The sequence below is a fragment of the Pseudophryne corroboree genome, chromosome 4 (assembly GCF_028390025.1).
Source record: "Pseudophryne corroboree isolate aPseCor3 chromosome 4, aPseCor3.hap2, whole genome shotgun sequence".
Classification (NCBI taxonomy): domain Eukaryota; kingdom Metazoa; phylum Chordata; class Amphibia; order Anura; family Myobatrachidae; genus Pseudophryne; species Pseudophryne corroboree.
The window spans coordinates 1,745,170-1,768,807 of NC_086447.1; the positions used below are offsets into that span (position 1 = coordinate 1,745,170).

A 23,638-nucleotide genomic window follows, 5' to 3' on the forward strand; every position below is an offset into this window, starting at 1 on the left:
GGTGCACAGTATTTATCTACCCTATTAGGTGCACAGTATTTATCTACCCTATTAGGTGCACAGTATTTATCTACCCTATTAGGTGCACAGTAATTATCTACCCTATTAGGTGCACAGTAATTATCTACCCTATTAGGTGCACAGTATTTATCTGCCCTATTAGGTGCACAGTATTTATCTACCCTATTAGGTGCACAGTATTTATCTGCCCTATTAGGTGCACAGTATTTATCTGCCCTATTAGGTGCACAGTATTTATCTGCCCTATTAGGTGCACAGTATTTATCTACCCTATTAGGTGCACAGTATTTATCTGCCCTATTAGGTGCACAGTATTTATCTACCCTATTAGGTGCACAGTATTTATCTGCCCTATTAGGTGCACAGTATTTATCTACCCTATTAGGTGCACAGTATTTATCTGCCCTATTAGGTGCACAGTATTTATCTGCCCTATTAGGTGCACAGTATTTATCTGCCCTATTAGGTGCACAGTATTTATCTGCCCTATTAGGTGCACAGTATTTATCTGCCCTATTAGGTGCACAATATTTATCTGCCCTATTAGGTGCACAGTATTTATCTACCCTATTAGGTGCACAGTATTTATCTACCCTATTAGGTGCACAGTATTTATCTGCCCTATTAGGTGCACAGTATTTATCTACCCTATTAGGTGCACAGTATTTATCTACCCTATTAGGTGCACAGTAATTATCTACCCTATTAGGTGCACAGTATTTATCTACCCTATTAGGTGCACAGTATTTATCTACCCTATTAGGTGCACAGTATTTATCTACCCTATTAGGTGCACAGTATTTATCTGCCCTATTAGGTGCACAGTATTTATCTACCCTATTAGGTGCACAGTATTTATCTACCCTATTAGGTGCACAGTAATTATCTACCCTATTAGGTGCACAGTAATTATCTACCCTATTAGGTGCACAGTATTTATCTGCCCTATTAGGTGCACAGTATTTATCTACCCTATTAGGTGCACAGTATTTATCTGCCCTATTAGGTGCACAGTATTTATCTGCCCTATTAGGTGCACAGTATTTATCTGCCCTATTAGGTGCACAGTATTTATCTACCCTATTAGGTGCACAGTATTTATCTGCCCTATTAGGTGCACAGTATTTATCTACCCTATTAGGTGCACAGTATTTATCTGCCCTATTAGGTGCACAGTATTTATCTGCCCTATTAGGTGCACAGTATTTATCTGCCCTATTAGGTGCACAGTATTTATCTGCCCTATTAGGTGCACAGTATTTATCTGCCCTATTAGGTGCACAGTATTTATCTGCCCTATTAGGTGCACAATATTTATCTGCCCTATTAGGTGCACAGTATTTATCTACCCTATTAGGTGCACAGTATTTATCTACCCTATTAGGTGCACAGTATTTATCTGCCCTATTAGGTGCACAGTATTTATCTACCCTATTAGGTGCACAGTATTTATCTACCCTATTAGGTGCACAGTATTTATCTGCCCTATTAGGTGCACAGTATTTATCTGCCCTATTAGGTGCACAGTATTTATCTGCCCTATTAGGTGCACAGTATTTATCTGCCCTATTAGGTGCACAGTATTTATCTGCCCTATTAGGTGCACAGTATTTATCTGCCCTATTAGGTGCACAGTATTTATCTGCCCTATTAGGTGCACAGTATTTATCTGCCCTATTAGGTGCACAGTATTTATCTGCCCTATTAGGTGCACAGTATTTATCTGCCCTATTAGGTGCACAGTATTTATCTGCCCTATTAGGTGCACAGTATTTATCTACCCTATTAGGTGCACAGTATTTATCTGCCCTATTAGGTGCACAGTATTTATCTACCCTATTAGGTGCACAGTATTTATCTACCCTATTAGGTGCACAGTATTTATCTACCCTATTAGGTGCACAGTATTTATCTGCCCTATTAGGTGCATGGGTTCACTGTGGTGTGTGTATATAGATATATATAGATATGTTTGTATATATATATATTTAAGTGTGTGTGGGTATGTATATAGATATATCCATACAATACCATATATAGGGGATAAAACAAACACTTCCGCAATGTTTTCTAGAAACAGAATACCCCACCTTGCCACATAACATTTTCACCCATCTTTTCTCACAGGCTGGTCACCATTTTGAAAAGCCAGCGGAACCTCAGAGAAACATCTGGTGCACCTTAATTAGCGGTACACTACATACAGGGCGGGGTGTTGCCTTCCCTTTATTATTCCTTGGTGTCACTAGTTACTAATGCTAGTTATAATTGGGGAATGTGTGTAAGGCATCAGACAAATAGCGCTGTGGCTCAGTACGCTAGTAGCGGGTATCTGAACAGGGGTTTGAATCCAAACAAAACTTTAAGGGGGGCTCCTATAGCCTAGGGCTAAGACTCCTGTCCCACAGCGCAGCGCTACTGGTTCAGGTCTCCGCTGCTCCAGAAAGTTTATTTGAATCGTGTCGGTCACTACACATTATAGTGCAGACCTTACATAGGGCTGTGTTTATTTAACCCACCTTCTCTCCTTTCGTTTGTCTCACCTGGGATAGTCAAAGAATTCCCTCTTAGGTGTGAAGTATGCGGTGGAGCCATCTGCTTAGCCCTCCACGCACCTGCAGGACGCCCCTGTTTGAACAGCTCAGATTATGCAGGTAATGTCACTGGTAACCAGAGACCTTGTACGTCATTTCACCTCTCCAGGTTTCTAACGGAACCTTGCTAACCTTCCATGTTACAATACTGATGATGTCTGTTTTCTGTGGAGTCTGAACCAGTGTCTCAGAATATCCAGGTGCATTATACAGCAGTTCGTCTGAGACTGCAGGTAAAGGAGGCGGACACGTCAAGTCCATCAGGGTTCGACGCCGATGACGAAATGACAGCGACTGGTCCAGTTTCGGATGAGCTGGCCAGGCTCCGGTAGACACCCGAATACACAATATCAGGTATCAAACAATGTTTGTATTCCTATCCTTTCCCCGCAGACGGCAGGAAAGGGCATCAGACCCTCTCCAGGGTATACCCCTCGATGTATCGCCGGTCCAACAAGCTGCCGTTTTCCTGAGGCAACCTTGCTCAGGGATCCATCGAAGACATATACGGCAGCAGGGTTCTACCTGGTCCGGAGCAGGTAGGTTGTGGAACAATTGTCCTCTAGATTACAGGATGTTTCGCATCCGGATCAATTGATACTTTGGTACGGGTCAGAATCACGATTCTGCTTTATGTTCTTTGGAGGTCTCCACGTCTGCAGTCTCGGAACCTGCATTTTCGCTTTGGGCTGTCTTAACCCGATGACCTCTGGGGCTGCGACAGTGACAGGTGAACATGAAATCCTACCGGGCAGATGGTTCAGGGGAAGGAACTTTCTGCAGAATTTCTTGAACCATTGGAGGTAAGTCCACTTTGCTTTCTCCTACTTCTGCCCCAGCTCCAAGACAGACCTTTACCGGTCTTTCCTTTAGATTTTTACCGTGCCCTTTCAGGCTTCCGATTCCACACGGGCGATTTCTCTGTCGCCAGGGGATCTCAGAAAAAAAAAAAAAAAAGCTTAAGCAGAGGTTCAGCATCCTCGGTCCAGTCTGATTTTACATCATCCTATACACACACTAAAGGTCAGACTTTCCTACCACCTGGAGGGTCCCAGGGTAGGCGCAGGTCGGTGGAAGAAGGCTTGGGCGGTTACAGACTAGATTTGGGAGTACAACAGTCTCGGGAGTCCCTCGGCAGGGGTCGGCCGATTTACGATGACAAGAGTCATAATGCAGGCGGCGCTCCATATGCTTCTAACCGCAAAGGGTGTTGATCCCTGTTTTTTACATATCATTTGAATCGGGACAGTTCTCAGGCCTTTGTTTTCTTTTCACGTTCCGAAGCCAGTTGGCTCGGCCAGGCCTATTCTGGCCTTAGAATCCTTTCAGTCTGTGATTGCTAGTTGAACAAGAAAGGGAGTTTTACGCGTCCCTTGTCTTCAGGGATGCCTGTTTACTGATTTCCGTTGGGTTTCCTCATCGGGCTTTACTCAGTCGCATTACAGGATTCTCATTTTCACTGTAAGTCCTTTTCTTTCGGTCTCTCTTCCGCTCCCACAGGGTTCAGGAAGATCACAGAATAACTCTTTTTCAAGGGGTTGACGTTGGTTCCCTAATGGGACAATCTATTGCTACTATCCCACTCTGTACATTACTTGGCTTCTGAAGATCCGATTTATGCTCCTCATAAACGTTTTCTCAACAGGGTCCGTCGGAGGATTTTTCCTTCCTCGGTACCAGGTACTCTATTTCTTCAGTCAAGCTGCGACGCAATGAGTGGTCGCCTACATTCCCCTCTGAGCGGGGGACAACAATCTTCTTTCCAGATCAGGCCACCAGGTCAGACTCCTGGGTGAGGGAACATTCCCCGGAGTTTTGTCAGCTGGTCTGCTGTGGGCGGAGATTTCGAATCGACCTCAGGGCGTTCTGACTGACTCTTTAACCCTTTACTACTCACCGACGTGAGCTCTGGTGGCAGTAGCCGAGGATGCCCTCAGGGCTCCTGGGAGTTTCTGGTTATTCTATCCTGCCTCCTTTTCTATTTCTACCTCACTTTCGGTAACACAGGAGGAGAATATGCGTGCTAGTCCTCTCGGTGGCTCTGGTTGGGCCACCCATGACTTGAAGATACGGCTACAACTGTTGTCGGTAGAGGAGCCTTGGCTCCTACCTCGACTGGACTGTCTACTTCAACAGGGTCCTTTTCTTTGTTCAATCTTACACTGGTTTCATTTAACCGTGTGACTGTTCACGAGCCCTCAGAAGGGAGGAGTTCCCTAGTTCGGTTAGGCCTACTAGGCCCCGATTTCAGAAGTCTGTTACCTCTTCTCGCTTTTGCCACTTTTGGAAAGCTGTATGGGACATAATATGGATAAAAGGGGGTTTTCCCCTTCTTTCAGTTACCATTCAGCCGTAATCTTTGGTTTCTCTGGGAGGTTTTGCTCCGCTGCGCTTCAAACCACATTGACCTGAATTTTCGGTCCCTGCCTTTTTCGGTTTTCTTCCAAAAGAAATTAGCCTGGCGCCCGTAAGTTCGGGCTCTCTTTCAGGGAGTACTCTATTGGCAACTCCCCCGGCTGAGCTTCGGCCTCAGCGGTCGTTTCTCCCAAAGGGCATGTCCGTTTTTCATATAAATCTGACACTAGTGTTTTTCAGTCCTCTTTGACTGTTGTCAGGGCTCGCTGACTTTCTCTACAGAGGTCTTAGGCTATTCGACAAAGGGTTTTTTCTTCTTTATTCTGTACGATGCTCCCGTACTAAATAGCCAGGGTCCCAGCATATGCTGGGCTGTTGGATACATCTGACCATCAGACAGTCTTCTTGGCGGTTGCTCGGGAGCCTCCGTTTTCCATTTCAGCGCACTTTACGTGCGTGGTGGGACCTTCGTGGGCAGCTGCCCGTGGGGTCTCCATGAATACTTTAGGTCGGGCGGCTACTTGGTCCGGCCATCATACGTTTGTCAAATTCTACAAGTTTGACACTTTTGCGGCCTCTGCATCTCAGTTTGGCCGAGTGGTTTTACAGAACTCTCAGCGCTCTCCCACCCGTTCTGGGAGCTCTGGGACGTCCCCATTGTAACTACGCTCCAGTGGCCCCTAGTGGATGAAGGAGAAATCAGGATTTTGGTACTTACCGATAAATCCCTTTCTCCGATTCCACAGGGGCCACTGGACGCCCGCCCAGCGCTGTTCCTCCTTGTTTTTTGCTTAACGGTTTGCAGATCACCATATGACTGCTTGTTGAGTTCGGGCTAGCCGGTTGTTTGTTAGGTTCTGTTCCAGGTTGGGTTTGTGTTATCCTGGGTTACAGGGCGTCATTAACCTCCTCTACCTTACGGTTTGTTTATTACAGCTCTCCTCGGGCACAGTTTTACGTAGACTGGCTTGGAGGGGAGATAGTAGGGGAGGAGCTAGCCACAGTGTGAGAATTTTAAAGTGCCAGCTCCCAATTACTGCCTACTATTTCCCCATTGTAACTACGCTCCAGTGGCCCCTGTGGAATCGGAGAAAGGGATTTATCGGTAAGTACCAAAATCCTGATTTTCCTGGGTACATGGCTGTTCCTACTCGAGTGCCTAACATCCTTTGCTATGCTCATCACTCTCCGTACTCTAGTGTCCAGCATCCTCTCCTCCTGGGTTCACCTCTCTCCCCACTCCATGCCCAATATCCTCTCTCCAAGGCTCACTGTTCTCAGTACTCCATACCCAACATCATCTACTGGGTACTGCTGTCCCTACTTCACAGCCAACTTCTTCTTCTCCTGGGCACATTGCTTTCCCTACTCCATGCTCAACATCCCCTCCTCTTAGGTTCACTGCTCTCCCTACTCCATGCCCACCATGGTTCTCCTTACTCAACATCCTCTCCTCCTGGGCTCAGTGCTCTCCATACTCCAGTGCCCAGCATCATCTCCTCCCAGGTTCATCACTCTCCCTACTCCAGTGACCAACATCTTCTTCTCCTGGGCATATCGCTCACTGTACTCCAGTTCCCGGCATCATCTTCTCCAGGGCTTATCAGTCGCCCTACTCCATGCCCATTATCCACTACTCCTGTGTTCATTGCTCTCCTTACTCCATGGCAAACATCCTCTCCTCCTGGGAACATCGCTCTCCATACTCCCACACAGATAAGGAGAAGGTGCCTTATAATCACACATTTATTGGACGGTAATGTAAAAAAACAACACAAGTCTCCTAGGTACAGTAACATCACACAATCACCTCTTCTTAGTCCAGCTGTCCTGGGCACATTGCTCTCCATATTCGAGTGCCCAGCATCTTCTGTGCTCACTGCTCTCCCTACTCCATTCCCAACATCCTTTCTTCCTGGGTTCATTGCTCTCCCTACTCCAGTGTCCAACTTCCTCTACTCCTGGGCTCATCATCCTCTACTCCTCATCCTCATGCCGAACATCCTCTACTCCTGGGCTCATCACTCTTCCTACTCCATGCCCATTTCATTGGTGTAATGAGTGTATTATTTATTCTATAAAAGAGCGCTGTACAGTCTGGGATTTTCTTCCAGTGTCCAGTGGCGCTGGGTGTGTGCTGGCATACTCTCTCTCTGTCTCTCCAAAGGGCCTTATTGGGGGGGCTGTCCCCATAATTGTATATCCCAGTGTGTGTGGGGGTGTCAGTACGTGTGTGTTGACATGTCTGAAGCGGAAGGCTCGTCTAAGGAGGAGGTGGAGCAGATGATTGTGGTGTCTCCGTCGGCGACGCCGACACCTGATTGGATATGTGGAATGTTTTAAATGCAAATGTGTCTTTATTACATAAAAGATTGGACAAAGCAGAGTCCAGAGAAAAAGCAGGGAGTCAATCCATGGCTTTGACTGTGTCACAAGGCCCTTCGGGCTCTCATAAACGTCCCCTGTCCCAGGTAGCAGACACTGATACCGACACGGATTCTGACTCCAGTGTCGACTACGATGATGCGAGGTTACACCCAAGGGTGGCCAAAAGTATTAATTATATGATTATTGCAATACAAGATGTTTTGCATATCACAGAGGACCCCTCGGTACCTGACACGAGGGTATGCATGTTTAAGGAGAAGAAACCTGAGGTAACGTTTCCCCCGTCTCATGAGCTGAACGCTTTATTTGAAAAAGCTTGGGAATCTCCAGACAAGAAACTGCAGATTCCCAAGAGAATTATTATGGCGTATCCTTTCCCTGCACAGGACAGGTTACGGTGGGATTCCTCGCCCAGGGTGGACAAGGCCTTGACGTGCTTGTCCAAAAAGGTGGCGCTACCGTCTCCAGACACGGCAGCCCTCAAGGATCCTGCTGATCGCAGACAGGAGACTACCTTAAAATCTATTTATACGCATACGGGGACCTTGCTCAGACCGGCAGTAGCGTCGGCATGGGTATGTAGCGCAATAGCAGCATGGGCAGATAACTTGTCATCTGACATTGACACCCTAGATAAGGATAGCATTTTATTGACCTTGGGTCATATTAAAGACGCAGCGTTATATATGAGAGACGCTGGAAGAGACGTTGGGCTGTTGGGTTCAAGAGCAAATGCCATGGCAATTTCTGCTAGGCGAGCCCTGTGGACCCGCCAATGGACGGGTGATGCCGATTCAAAGAGACATATGGAAACTTTGCCTTACAAGGGTGAGGATTTATTTGGGGAGGGACTCGCGGACCTGGTTTCCACGGCTACCGCGGGTAAATCTTCTTTTTTGCCTTATGTTCCCCCACAGCAAAAGAAAACACCACAATACCAGATGCAGTCCTTTCGGTCGCATAAGTTCAGAAAGGGTCGGGGCTCTTCCTTCCTCGCCAGTGGTAAGGGTAGAGGGAAAAGAACACCAGCTACGGCTAGTTCCCAGGGACAGAAGTCCTCCCTGGTTTCTACAAAATCCACCGCATGACGCTGGGGCTCCACTGAGGGAGTCTGCGCCGGTGGGGGCACGTCTTCGACTCTTCAGCCAGGTCTGGGTTCTGTCAGATTTGGATCCTTGGGCGATAGAAATTGTATCCCAAGGCTACAAACTGGAATTCGAAGAAGTGCCTCCTCGCCGATTTTTCAAGTCGGCTTTGCCAGCTTCTCCCCCAGAGAGGGAAATAGTTTTAGCTGCAATACAAAAGCTGTGTCGACAGCAGGTGATTATCAAGGTTCCCCTAATACAACAGGGGAAAGGGTACTATTCAACCCGATTTGTGGTCCCGAAACCGGATGGCTCGGTCAGACCCATTCTGAATCTAAAATCCCTAAACCTGTATCTAAAAAGGTTCAAATTCAAGATGGAATCTCTCCGGGCAGTGATCTCCAGCCTGGAAGGGGGGGATTTTATGGTATCACTAGACATAAAGGATGCATACCTTCATGTCCCCATATAACCCCCTCATCAGGCGTACCTGAGATTCGCTGTACAGGATGGTCATTACCAGTTTCAGACGTTGCCGTTTGGGCTGTCCACGGCCCCGAGGATTTTCACCAAGGTAATGGTGGAAATGATGCGCAGGCAAGGAGTCACAATTATCCCGTACTTGGACGATCTCCTGATAAAAGCGAGATCGAGAGATCAGTTGCTGAAAAGCGTGTCACTCTCCCTGAGAGTGCTGCAGCAACACGGCTGGATCCTAAATCTGCCAAAGTCGCAGTTGATTCCGACGACTCGGCTATCATTTTTAGGCATGATTCTGGACACGGAAAAGAAGAGGGTTTTTCTCCCAACGGAAAAAGCCAAGGAACTCCAGAGCATGGTCAGAGACCTGTTAAAGCCAAAAAGAGTGTCGGTTCATCACTGCACTCGAGTACTGGGAAAGATGGTGGCGGCCTACAAGGCCATCCCCTTCGGCAGGTTTCATGCGAGGACATTTCAGTGGGATCTTCTGGACAAGTGGTCGGGGTCCCATCTACAAATCAGAAGATAAGCCTGTCCCCCAGGGCCAGGGTGTCTCTCCTGTGGTGGCTGCAGAGTGCTCACCTTCTAGAGGGTCGCAGGTTCGGCATTCAAGACTGGGTTCTGGTAACCACGGACGCGAGCCTCCGAGGATGGGGAGCAGTCACACAAGGAAGAAATTTTCAGGGACTATGGTCAAGCCGGGAGGCTTTTCTACACATCAACGTGCTGGAATTAAGGGCCATATACAACGGCCTACGACAAGCGGAGACTCTTCTTCGCAACCTACCTGTTCTGATTCAATCGGACAACGTCACAGCAGTGGCTCATGTAAACCGCCAAGGCGGGACAAGGAGCAGAGTGGCAATGGCGGAAGCCACCAGGATTCTTTGCTGGGCGGAAAATCACGTAAGCGCGCTGTCAGCAGTCTTCATTCCGGGAGTGGACAACTGGGAAGCAGACTTCCTCAGTAGACACGATCTCCATCCAGGAAAGTGGGGTCTCCATCAAGAAGTTTTTGCAGAGATAACAAGTCGTTGGGGGCTTCCTCAAATAGACATGATGGCGTTGTGCCTCAACAAGAAACTTCGGAGGTATTGTTCCAGGTCAAGGGACCCACAGGCTGTAGCGGTAGACGCCCTGGTGACACCCTGGGTGTTTCCATCGGTCTATGTATTCCCTCCACTTCCACTCATCTAAAAAATACTGAGAATCATAAGACGAAAAAGAGTCCAGACAATACTCATTGTTCCGGATTGGCCTCGAAGGGCCTGGTATTCAGATCTTCAGGAAATGCTCACAGAAGATCCGTGGCCTCTTCCTTCCAGGGAGGACCTGTTGCAGCAGGAGCCCTGCGTGTTCCAAGACTTACCGCGGTTACTTTTGATGGCATGGCGGTTGAACGCCAAATCCTAGCTAGGAAAGGTATTCCGGGGTAAGTCATCCCTATTCTGATAAAAGCTAGGAAGGAGGTGACGGCGAAACATTATCACCGTATCTGGAGGAAAAATGTATCTTGGTGTGAAACCAAGAATGCTACTACGGAAGATTTCCACCTGGGCCGTTTTCTCCACTTTCTGCAGACAGGAGTGGATATGGGCCTAAAGTTAGCCTCCATTAAGGTGCAGATTTCGGCCCTGTCAACATTCTTTCAGAAGGAATTGGCTTCTCCCCCAGAAGTCCAGACTTTTGTAAAGGGAGTGCTGCACATCCAGCCTCTTTTTGTGGCACCATGGGACCTTAACGTGGTGTTACAGTTCCTTAAGTCACACTGGTGTGAACCTCTTCAAACAGTTGAGTTAATATTTCTCACTTGGAAAGTAGTCATGTTGTTAGCCTTGGCGTCTGCGAGGCAGGTGTCCGAATTGGCGGCTTTGTCTCACAAAAGCCCCTGTCTGATTTTCCATGTGGATAGAGCAGAGTTGAGGACTTGTCCTCAATTTCTGCCTAAGGTGGTTTCATCGTTTCATATGAACCAGCCTATTGTGGTACCTGTGGCTACGGGTGACTTGGAGGATTCAAAGTCTCTTGATGTAGTCAGGGCCTTAAAAGTTTATGTAGCCAGGACGGCTCGGGTTAGGAAAACAGAGGCACTGTTTGTCCTGTATGCAGCCAACAAGGTTGGCGCTCCTGCTTCTAAGCAGACTATTGCTCGCTGGATCTGTAACACGATTCAGCAGGCTCATTCTTCGGCTGGATTGCCATTACCAAATTCGGTAAAGGCCCATTCCACTAGGAAGGTGGGTTCTTCTTGGGCGGCTGCCCGAGGTGTCTCGGCATTACAGCTTTGCCGAGCGGCGACTTGGTCGGGTTCAAACACTTTTGCTAAATTCTATAAGTTTGATACCTTGGCTGATGAGGACCTCATGTTTGCTCAATCGGTGCTGCAGAGTCATCCGCACTCTCCTGCCCGGTCTGGAGCTTTGGTATAATCCCCATGGTCCTTACGGAGTCCCCAGCATCCTCTAGGACGTAAGAGAAAATAATATTTTAAACCTACCGGTAAATCTTTGTCTCCTAGTCCGTAGAGGATGCTGGGCACCCGTCCCAGTTCGGACTAAATTCTGCAAGGCTTGTATATAGTTGTTGATTACATAAGGGTTATGTTAAAGTTTTGATCAGACTCTGGCTGATTCTGTTTTGTTTCATACTGTTAACTGGTTCGTATATTCCATGTTGTACGGTGTGGATGGTGTGGGCTGGTATGTATCTTGCCCTTAGATTAACAAAAGTCCTTCCCTCGTACTGTCCGTCTCCTCTGGGCACAGTTCTTTAACTGAGGTCTGGAGCAGGGGCATAGGGGGAGGAGCCAGTGCACACCCATCTAAAGTCTTTAGAGTGCCCATGTCTCCTGCGGAGCCCGTCTATACCCCATGGTCCTTACGGAGTCCCCAGCATCCTCTACGGACTAGGAGAAAAAGATTTACCGGTAGGTTTAAAATCTTATTTTCCTAGGCTTATCGTTCTCCATACTCCAGTGGCCAACGTCATCATATCCTGGACTCACCACTTTCCCTACTCCTGTGCCCAGCATCCTCTTCTCCTGGGCTCATCACTTTCCATACTCCAGTTCCTAGCATCCTCTTCTCCTGGGCTCATCACTCTCCATACTCCAGTTCCTAGCATCCTCTTTTCCTGGGCTCATCACTCTCCATACTCCAGTTCCTAGCATCCTCTTTTCCTGGGCTCACCACTCTCCATACTCCAGTACCTAGCATCCTCTTCTCCTGGGCTCATCACTCTCCATACTCCAGTTCCTAGCATCCTCTTCTCCTGGGCTCATCACTCTCCATACTCCAGTTCCTAGCATCCTCTTCTCCTGGGCTCATCACTCTCCATACTCCAGTACCTAGCATCCTCTTCTCCTGGGCTCATCACTCTCCATACTCCAGTTCCTAGCATCCTTTTCTCCTGGGCTCATCACTCTCCATACTCCAGTTCCCAGCATCCTCTTCTCCTGGGCTCGTCACTCTCCATACTCCAGTTCCTAGCATCCTCTTCTCCTGGGCTCACCACTCTCCATACTCCAGTTCCTAGCATCCTCTTCTCCTGGGCTCATCACTCTCCATACTCCAGTTCCTAGCATCCTCTTCTCCTGGGCTCACCACTCTCCATACTCCAGTTCCTAGCATCCTCTTCTCCTGGGCTCATCACTCTCCATACTCCAGTTCCTAGCATCCTCTTTTCCTGGGCTCACCACTTTCCATACTCCAGTTCCTAGCATCCTCTTTTTCTGGGCTCACCACTCTCCATACTCCTGTTCCTAGCATCCTCTTTTCCTGGGCTCACCACTCTCCATACTCCTGTTCCTAGCATCCTCTTTTCCTGGGCTCACCACTCTCCATACTCCAGTACCTAGCATCCTCTTCTCCTGGGCTCATCACTCTCCGTACTCCAGTTCCTAGCATCCTCTTCTCCTGGGCTCACCACTCTCCGTACTCCAGTTCCTAGCATCCTCTTTTCCTGGGCTCACCACTTTCCATACTCCAGTTCCTAGCATCCTCTTCTCCTGGGCTCATCACTCTCCATACTCCAGTTCCTAGCATCCTCTTCTCCTGGGCTCATCACTCTCCATACTCCAGTTCCTAGCATCCTCTTTTCCTGGGCTCATCACTCTCCATACTCCAGTTCCTAGCATCCTCTTTTCCTGGGCTCACCACTCTCCATACTCCAGTACCTAGCATCCTCTTCTCCTGGGCTCATCACTCTCCGTACTCCAGTTCCTAGCATCCTCTTCTCCTGGGCTCACCACTCTCCGTACTCCAGTTCCTAGCATCCTCTTTTCCTGGGCTCACCACTCTCCATACTCCAGTTCCTAGCATCCTCTTCTCCTGGGCTCATCACTCTCCATACTCCAGTTCCTAGCATCCTCTTCTCCTGGGCTCATCACTCTCCATACTCCAGTTCCTAGCATCCTCTTTTCCTGGGCTCATCACTCTCCATACTCCAGTTCCTAGCATCCTCTTTTCCTGGGCTCATCACTCTCCATACTCCAGTTCCTAGCATCCTCTTTTCCTGGGCTCATCACTCTCCATACTCCAGTTCCTAGCATCCTCTTTTCCTGGGCTCATCACTCTCCATACTCCAGTTCCTAGCATCCTCTTCTCCTGGGCTCATCACTTTCCATACTCCAGTACCTAGCATCCTCTTCTCCTGGGCTCATCACTCTCCATACTCCAGTTCCTAGCATCCTCTTTTCCTGGGCTCATCACTCTCCATACTCCAGTTCCTAGCATCCTCTTCTCCTGGGCTCACCACTTTCCGTACTCCAGTACCTAGCATCCTCTTCTCCTGGGCTCACCACTTTCCGTACTCCAGTTCCTAGCATCCTCTTTTCCTGGGCTCATCACTCTCCGTACTCCAGTTCCTAGCATCCTCTTTTCCTGGGCTCATCACTCTCCGTACTCCAGTTCCTAGCATCCTCTCCTCCTGGGCTCATCACTCTCCGTACTCCAGTTCCTAGCATCCTCTTTTCCTGGGCTCACCACTTTCCATACTCCAGTACCTAGCATCCTCTTCTCCTGGGCTCATCACTCTCCATACTCCAGTTCCTAGCATCCTCTTTTCCTGGGCTCATCACTTTCCATACTCCAGTTCCTAGCATCCTCTTTTCCTGGGCTCACCACTTTCCATACTCCAGTACCTAGCATCCTCTTCTCCTGGGCTCATCACTCTCCATACTCCAGTTCCTAGCATCCTCTTCTCCTGGGCTCATCACTCTCCATACTCCAGATCCTTGCATCCTCTTTTCCTGAGCTCATCACTCTCCATACTCCAGTTCCCAGCATCCTCTTTTCCTGGGCTCATCACTCTCCATACTCCAGTTCCCAGCATCCTCTTCTCCTGGGCTCATCACTCTCCATACTCCAGTACCCAGCATCCTCTTCTCCTGGGCTCATCACTCTCCATACTCCAGTACCTAGCAACCTCTTCTCCTGGGCTCATCACTCTCCATACTCCAGTTCCCAGCATCCTCTTCTCCTGGGCTCATCACTCTCCATACTCCAGTACCTAGCATCCTCTTCTCCTGGGCTCATCACTCTCCATACTCCAGTTCCTAGCATCCTCTTCTCCTGGGCTCATCACTCTCCATACTCCAGTTCCTAGCATCCTCTTCTCCTGGGCTTATCACTCTCCCTACTCCAGTTCCTAGCATCCTCTTCTCCTGGGCTCATCACTCTCCATACTCCAGTTCCTAGCATCCTTTTCTCCTGGGCTCATCACTCTCCATACTCCAGTTCCTAGCATCCTCTTCTCCTGGGCTCATCACTCTCCCTACTCCAGTTCCTAGCATCCTCTTCTCCTGGGCTCATCACTCTCCATACTCCAGTACCTAGCATCCTCTTTTCCTGGGCTCACCACTCTCCATACTCCAGTTCCTAGCATCCTCTTCTCCTGGGCTCATCACTCTCCATACTCCAGTTCCTAGCATCCTCTTCTCCTGGGCTCATCACTCTCCATACTCCAGTTCCTAGCATCCTCTTCTCCTGGGCTCACCACTTTCCATACTCCAGTTCCTAGCATCCTCTTCTCCTGGGCTCATCACTCTCCATACTCCAGTTCCTAGCATCCTCTTCTTCTGGACTCACCACTCTCCATACTCCAGTTCCTAGCATCCTCTTCTCCTGGGCTCACCACTCTCCATACTCCAGTTCCTAGCATCCTCTTCTCCTGGGCTCACCACTCTCCATACTCCAGTTCCTAGCATCCTATTTTCCTCGGCTCATCACTCTCCATACTCCAGTTCCTAGCATCCTCTTCTCCTGGGCTCACCACTTTCCATACTCCTGTGCCCAATATCCTCTCCTCCTAGGCTCATCATTCTCCATATTCCACATGTCTCCTTGCACGTATGTCCACCATCCAGACTGGACGTCGGCAGCCATTTTCTCAATAATTTCTTCTCTGGTTTCTTCTGACTGTCATGGTTGTATTTTCCTCAGCTGACTTTATTGCTGAAACTGGAAGACAAGCTGAACAGACACCTCAGCTGTGACTTATTACCCAGTGAGTATCGGACATAAAATTCCATCATGTTCTGTGGTTGGCTGCGCTGTGTAGTGCCTGGGTCTGTCCTTCTGGTCTAGGGGTGTCTGCGCTGTGTAGTGACCTGCGGTGGCTGCTCTGTGTGGTGACTGGGGGAGGGGCTGCACTGTGTGGTGACGGGGTGGCCGCACTGTGTGGTGACTGGGGGAGGGGCTGCGCTGTGTGGTGACTGGGGGAGGGGCTGCGCTGTGTGGTGACTGGGGGAGGGGCTGCGCTGTGTGGTGACTGGGGGAGGGGCTGCTCTGTGTGGTGACGGGGTGGCTGCGTTGTGTGGTGACTGGGGGTGGCTGCGCTGTGTGGTGACTGGGGGTGCCTGCGCTGTGGTGACTAGGGGGTGGCTGCGCTGTGTGGTGACTGGGGGTGGCTGCGCTGTGTGGTGACTGGGGGTGGCTGCGCTGTGTGGTGACTGGGGGTGGCTGCGCTGTGTGGTGACTGGGGGTGGCTGTGCTGTGTTGTGACTAGGGGGTGGCTGCGCGGTGACTAGGGGGTGGCTGCGCTGTGTGGTGACTGGGGGTGGCTGTGCTGTGTGGTGACTGGGGGTGGCTGCGCTGTGTGGTGACTGGGGGTGGCTGCGCTGTGTGGTGACTGGGGGTGGCTGTGCTGTGTTGTGACTAGGGGGTGGCTGCGCGGTGACTAGGGGGTGGCTGCGCTGTGTGGTGACTGGGGGTGGCTGCGCTGTGTGGTGACTGGGGGGTGGCTGCGCTGTGTGGTGACTGGGGGTGGCTGCGCTGTGTGGTGACTGGGGGGTGGCTGCGCTGTGTGGTGACTGGGGGTGGCTGCGTTGTGTGGTGACTGGGGGTGGCTGCGTTGTGTGGTGACTGGGGGTGGCTGCGCTGTGTGGTTACTGGGGGTGGCTGTGCTGTGTTGACTAGGGGGTGGCTGCGCTGTGTGGTGACGGGGGGTGCCTGCGCTGTGTGCTGTGTGTGGTGACTGGGGGTGCCTGCGCTGTGTGGTGACTGGGGGTGCCTGCGCTGTGTGTGGTGACTGGGGGTGCCTGCGCTGTGTGGTGACTGGGGGTGCCTGCGCTGTGTGCTGACTGGTAGGGGCTGCGCTGTGTGCTGACTGGTAGGGGCTGCGCTGTGTGCTGACTGGGGGTGGTTGTGCTGTGCTGGGGATGGCTGCGCTGTGTGGTGACTGGGGGGTGTCTGCGCTGTGTGATGACTGGGGGGTGGCTGCGCTGTGTGGTGACTGGGGGGTGGCTGCGCTGTGTGGTGACGGGGGTGTCTGCGCTGTGTGATGACTGGGGGGTGTCTGCGCTGTGTGGTGACTGCGGGGTGGCTGCGCTGTGTGCTGACTGGGGGGTGGCTGCGCTGTATGATGACTGGGGGTGGTTGTGCTGTGCTGGGGATGGCTGCGCTGTGTGATGACGGGGTGGTTGTGGTGACTGGGGGTGGTTGTGCTGTGCTGGGGATGGCTGCGCTGTATGATGACGGGGTTGTTATGCTGTATGGTGACTGGGGGTGGTTGTGCTGGGGATGGCTGCGCGATGACTGGGGGTGCTTGTGCTGTGCTGGGGATGGCTGCGCTGTATGATGACGGGGGGTTGTTGTGCTGTATGGTGACTGGGGGTGGTTGTGCTGTGCTGGGGATGGCTGCGCGATGACTGGGGGTGCTTGTGCTGTGCTGGGGATGGCTGCGCTGTATGATGACGGGGTGGTTGTGCTGTGCTGGGGATAGCTGCGCTGTGTGATGACTGGGGGTGGTTGTGCTGTGCTGGGGTTGGCTGCGCTGTGTGATGACTGTTGGTGGCTGCGCTGTATGGTGACTGGGAGTGATTGTGCTGTGCTGGGGATGGCTGCGCTGTATGGTGACCGGCAGTGGCTGTGCGGCAACTGGCGGTGGCTGCGGCATGTAGTGACCGCGTCCTTTATTCCGCAGATGAGAACATCCAGGAGCTGGCTGCAGAGCTGGTACAGTTGGGCTTTGTTAGCGAGGTGAGGGTCACATATAGAAGTTTGTGTGAGAAGACGGAGGGACCTGCTCATTTTCTAGCTCTTATTCTTTTCTCTTTCCAGGTCGACCAAAGCAGACTCACCTGTTTACTTGAAGAAGCGTTTAGCAAATTCTTCTTTGCGCGTAACGGAAGCATAAGTGCTGTCACTGTGTCTTCATAGCAACTAACAGCACCAGCGGGCTGGGGTCTACAGCAGTCCACCCCGCCTGCCCTGACTGCATATACACTCCCCAGGAGCAGAGAGGAAGAGCCATCGCCTCTGGCAGTGTGTCCCGGCAGCACACGAGGGTCCTGCCCTGCTTACTGTTTACACATTGAAAGGATTACACCGATGTTACACCTACTCAGTAGCGCCCTCCTGTGGACACGGGGCTGCGCGTGACTTCCTGTGAGTGCGTTATGTAGAGCACACTACAGCCTCTCTGATATTTGTTAGCTATCTTGTCTTTGGGTAATGGGACAATCTTCTGTCTATATCAGGATGAGGCATTGCACAGTATAAGAGAAGGGAGATGAAGGCGTCACTCATACATTTCATCCAGTACCTGTATAGCGCCTCCTAGTGCTCAAGCCTTAGCTTATCTGTGTCTTGTTTACAGCCTCTGTGACTTGTAGGCCCAGCTTCCTTCCTCCGGGAGCGGGCCGGTCGCTGGATAGGTGACGCTGTCAGGCGGTGGTGGGCTCTGGGGTCTCACTAGGTGGCAGATGGTCTGTAGCAGTGCTTCTTAGTGTATGGTTCCTGGCACGCCACTGAGGTCACAATATGTATTAACCCTTTCTCAGCCATGCTGTGAGGGGAGACGTGTTCCTTATACCATGTTCTTAGCTTTGCACATTATGGAAATAACCTGTATTACTTTATGTGACATTGTCCGTTTTATTTGTAACTAATACTTTCCCTTTTTCTGTAAATAAACTTGAAGTTTGTTGTATTTAATCCGTTTCCGTTACTGTTCTGGGGTCAGTGAGATGTCTCCAAAATCACATTTCCCAATATCTGATGAGAAATGTATCTGACCAAGGAACGCTGTAATCCACCTCATACAGTATTACAGGACTGCCGGTAAGTCACTCTGCCCCCGACACTGTGTATTACAGGACCGCTCCTGCCGGTAAGTCACTCTGCCCCCTGACACTGTATTATAGGACAGCTCCTGCCGGTAAGTCACTCTGCCCCCTGACACTGTATTACAGGACAGCTCCTGCCGGTAAGTCACTCTGCCCCCTGACACTGTATTACAAGACAGCTCCTGCCGGTAAGTCACTCTGCCCCCTGACACTGTATTACAGGACCGCTCCTGCCGGTAAGTCACTCTGCCCCCTGACACTGGATTACAGGACAGCTCCTGCCGGTAAGTCACTCTGCCCCCTGACACTGTATTACAAGACAGCTCCTGCCGGTAAGTCACTCTGCCCCCTGACACTATTACAGGACCGCTCCTGCCGGTAAGTCACTCTGCCGCCTGACACTGGATTACAGGACCGTTCCTGCCGGTAAGTCACTCTGCCCCCTGACACTGTGTATTACAGGACAGCTCCTGCTTGTAAATCACTCTGCCCCCTGACACTGTGTATTACAGGACCGCTCCTGCCAGTAAGTCACTCTGCCCCCTGACACTGTGTATTACAGGACTGCTCCTGCCGGTAAGTCACTCTGCCTCTGACACTGTGTATTACAGGACAGGTGCTGCCTGTAAGTCGCTCTGCCCCCTGACACTGTGTATTACAGGACCGATCCTGCCGGTAAATCACTCTGCCCCCTGACACTGTGGATTACAGGACCGCTCCTGCCGGTAAGTCACTCTGCCCCCTGACACTGTGGATTACAGGACAGGTGCTGCCTGGTGGGCACTATAAAGTTGAGCCTTTTCAGATTTCGCAGGATGCATCGGTCCCTCGCACTATAACCCCGCACTCATGCTAAAGGCTGCAGAATGACCTTATGCATGAATCATTACACAAACACTTTACATAAAGTAACGTCACAGGTTTGGCAGAGGAATGTTAGCTGATTTGTTTCAATAACTATAAATTTTAACTAGCTGTAAAGAAAGGGATTAGACAATGGTGGCAAAGAAAGAACAGCTAAAACTCCTTCCCCAATCCCCAAAACTGTATCATCCTAACCAAACAGACTAACAACAAAAGGTATCCACTCCCCCTTCTACCTTACAACCCACCCGTCCAGATGATGTCGCTGCCCTCGACTAGGTGTTCCAGCCATTATACACAGTCAACGAAGGTGAGCGCGCCAAACAACTATGAATCATTCAATAAACAATCTATATATGACCTAAACCAGGTAACCTGTCGTTCTTTCCCTCCACAAGCAAAGTTCCTGATGACAGAGACTTCGCTCCGCCACCATAAGCCTACCGCACAGAAGACACCACCGAAAAGAGATCCTCCAGAATAATAACCTTTCCTGTCCAAATGCACACCATCGGGCCGGAAAAGATAATAACGGAATCTGATTCGTTCATGCGGTGCTACAGCATCACCATGGGCCAGAACCCATTTAGCCACAGCCGAGTTGAGCTTCTTCCCGGCCTCGGCTATCGCCCGACAGTCTGCGACTCTACGCCAAAATAACCTAGCAACAAAAAAAAGACCATACTAAGGTGCAGGACGACCACGCCCTTCTGACAAGCCTCAAATCCTCCAAAATGGAACAACGCAACTCCAATGCAGACCTTCCCAAGATCATTACCACCAAGATGCAATACCAAAATCTCGTGCAAACCATGCTGCATCACCCTTTCCAAAAGTATCACCTTCAAATCCGACCACCGCATACCTCTCACACCTATCCACCTTGTCTCGGCACAGCCGGCATAAAACAGCCTCATCCGAGGCCATAAACTGAGCCGCCCACTAAACGTAGGAGTGATCCACACTCTACACCTATCACCCCCCAACCCTATAGGTAAGGGGAAAGAATGAGAGAAAACGGAGCCACATCCAAGGCCATAAACTGAGCCGCCCACTAAACGTAGGAGTGACCCACAATCCACACTCTACACCTATCACCCCCCCAATCCTACAGGTAAGGGGAAAGAATGAGAGAAAACGGAGCCACATCCAAGGCCATAAACTGAGCCGCCCACTAAACGTAGGAGTGACCCACAATCCACACTCTACACCTATCACCCCCCAATCCTACAGGTAAGGGGAAAGAATGAGAGAAAACGGAACCTCGTCCGTGGCCATAAACTGAGCCGCCTACTAAACGTAGGAGTGACCCCCAATCCACACTCTACACCTATCACCCCCCCAATCCTACAGGTAAGGGGAAAGAATGAGAGAAAACGGAACCTCATCAGAGGCCATAAACTGAGCCGCCCACTAAACGTAGGAGTGACCCACAATCCACACTCTACACCTATCACCCCCCCAATCCTACAGGTAAGGGGAAAGAATGAGAGAAAACGGAGCCACATCCAAGGCCATAAACTGAGCCGCCCACTAAACGTAGGAGTGACCCACAATCCACACTCTACACCTATCACCCCCCAATCCTACAGGTAAGGGGAAAGAATGAGAGAAAACGGAACCTCGTCCGTGGCCATAAACTGAGCCGCCTACTAAACGTAGGAGTGACCCACAATCCACACTCTACACCTATCACCCCCCCAATCCTACAGGTAAGGGGAAAGAATGAGAGAAAACGGAGACTCATCCGATGCCATAAACTGAGCCGCCCACTAAACGTAGGAGTGACCCACAATCCACACTCTACACCTATCACCCCCCAATCCTACAGGTAAGGGGAAAGAATGAGAGAAAACGGAACCTCATCAGAGGCCATAAACTGAGCCGCCCACTAAACGTAGGAGTGACCCACAATCCACACTCTACACCTATCACCCCCCCAATCCTATAGGTAAGGGGAAAGAATGAGAGAAAACAGAGCGTCATCAGAGGCCATAAACTGAGCCGCCCACTAAACGTAGGAGTGATCCACACTGTACACCTATCACCCCCCGCCCCCCCAACCCTATAGGTAAGGGGAAAGAATGAGAGAAAACGGAGCCACATCCAAGGCCATAAACTGAGCCGCCCACTAAACGTAGGAGTGACCCACAATCCACACTCTACACCTATCACCCCCCAATCCTACAGGTAAGGGGAAAGAATGAGAGAGTATCACCCCCCAATCCTACAGGTAAGGGGAATGAGGTGTATCACCCCCCAATCCTACAGGTAAGGGGAAAGAATGAGAGAAAACGGAACCTCATCCGTGGCCATAAACTGAGCCGCCCACTAAACGTAGGAGTGACCCACAATCCACACTCTACACCTATCACCCCCCAATCCTACAGGTAAGGGGAAAGAATGAGAGAAAACGGAGACTCATCCGATGCCATAAACTGAGCCGCCCACTAAACGTAGAAGTGACCCACAATCCACACTCTACACCTATCACACCCCAATCCTACAGGTAAGGGGAAAGAATGAGAGAAAACGGAACCTCATCAGAGGCCATAAACTGAGCCGCCCACTAAACGTAGGAGTGACCCACAATCCACACTCTACACCTATCCTATAGGTAAGGGGAAAGAATGAGAGAAAACAGAGTGTCATCAGAGGCCATAAACTGAGCCGCCCACTAAACGTAGGAGTGACCCACACTCTACACCTATCACCCACCAATCCTATAGGTAAGGGGAAAGAATGAGAGAACAAGTTAGTATGGAATGCAAAACTTAACATTATCAAGTAAATATCGGAGGATCTGCCAAAAGAAAAAAATTAATGCGCACATTGTCGTTCTATCGGACACAAGCTTCCAGCCAATTGAAGCAGCAGAAAGACACAGGAGGATAGGTGAGACAAAGAGGAGGTGGAAGGGTCAGGAAGCGGGGGGAAGGGAACAAGTAAACTCGACCGGAGTTAAAGTGTAAGACCTGCTGAGGGACATAGGATTGGAGCCAATTATCCGAATCAGACTGCAATTAAGCCAAATTAAGTCAGTCAGTCCAGGTAAAAAATCGTAAAACCCCACGGACCCCCGCTGCCAGCAGCGGTGAGTAGCTAATCCCCGAGTGGGATGGACAGGGAAGACAACAGACCAATGAAGTGAAAAAACAGCAAAACGACATAAACAACTCAAACTTGTAAAAGGTCAATGCAAAGATCAGGCCTAATGTAACATTTATAACTGGCCGACTTCCAACAGCCCCATGCTATAATCACACTGACTGAAAACCCTGCAGACGCGGCCAACATGGCAGCCCCTATCCGAAATGAATGAGTTCCGAAGTCCCGAGGTGAGAGGCCTAAACTGGCAAGACAACGACACAACATCCAGCTAAACAAGTACTTAGTAAGCAGCGAGCCATCATAATGCAGCAGCCACAAACCCACTGAGGAAGGCTGGACCGACACATAGCAGATGGCCAGTGCCACCGGACAGATGTCCAGGGAAACAGAGGGCACATGGGAACCCATATTCCCCCGCACATCTGATCCGTCTTAGAGCGACGAATCCTACACCAAAAATACCTAGCACCTACTCGCACGTTGCAATGGAGCATAATCGCATTGGAGGGGACGACCATCTCCAAAACACGGAAAGCGCCGTGGTAGGCCGTGGAAAAAGCTAATTGAAATAACAGGGCCTCGAAAACCGATGAACTAATGCCTGTAACCGCCCCGAGAACAGATGGGAGAAGTGACGCATCAATGGAGCGCCTACTATCTGGGGAAACGGGAACCACCTGAGCCTTCATGACCTTCATGAGTAGACAATGCTTTGTAAAGTCGGGGATGCCCTTCAACTTTGCAAAAAATTGAATACCCGCAAGGTATCGAGAGACGACCACGCTAGATCTCCCAGAAACATAGAGCTGCCCAATAAAAGAAAGCATTGTCCGATGCCCGCGCATACCGGCAAGCCCCCAACCACGGCAGAACGCTTCCCACTCCGTCCAAGCCTGATGGTAAGTTCTGAGGGTACTCGGGCGATGGAATGCTCTGCTAGCCCCTCCAAGCCGGCTTGATAACCTGCCAAATATGAGGAGCACCCAAACATCATCAGCATCCGGAGCAAGTGCCCGGAATCTCCCGGTGAAACCAAGACAGCGCATCGGCCACATCGTTATCGACCCCCAGAACATGCTGCGCCCTAAACAGCACGTTGCAGCGCGTTAGCACCAGCTGCACTAAGACGCACAACACAATCAATGACTTAGCCCGTTGATTAATAATCGCATGCA

The 23,638-nt window shown here is 50.3% G+C and overlaps 1 protein-coding gene across 2 annotated transcripts in view; it reads left to right on the plus strand.

Annotated features, from left to right (window-relative positions):
- NRBP1 (nuclear receptor binding protein 1) overlaps positions 1–18,357 on the plus strand; it is a 159,838-nt gene extending 141,481 nt beyond the window's left edge. For both annotated transcript variants that reach the window (XM_063914903.1, XM_063914904.1), the window contains 3 exons: positions 15,364–15,427; positions 17,345–17,400; positions 17,482–18,357. In XM_063914903.1, the coding sequence (XP_063770973.1) occupies positions 15,364–15,427; positions 17,345–17,400; positions 17,482–17,580 (219 nt within the window). In that variant the 3' untranslated portion in view covers positions 17,581–18,357. The remainder of the gene's footprint in view (positions 1–15,363; positions 15,428–17,344; positions 17,401–17,481) is intronic.
- Positions 18,358–23,638: the final 5,281 nt, after the last annotated feature.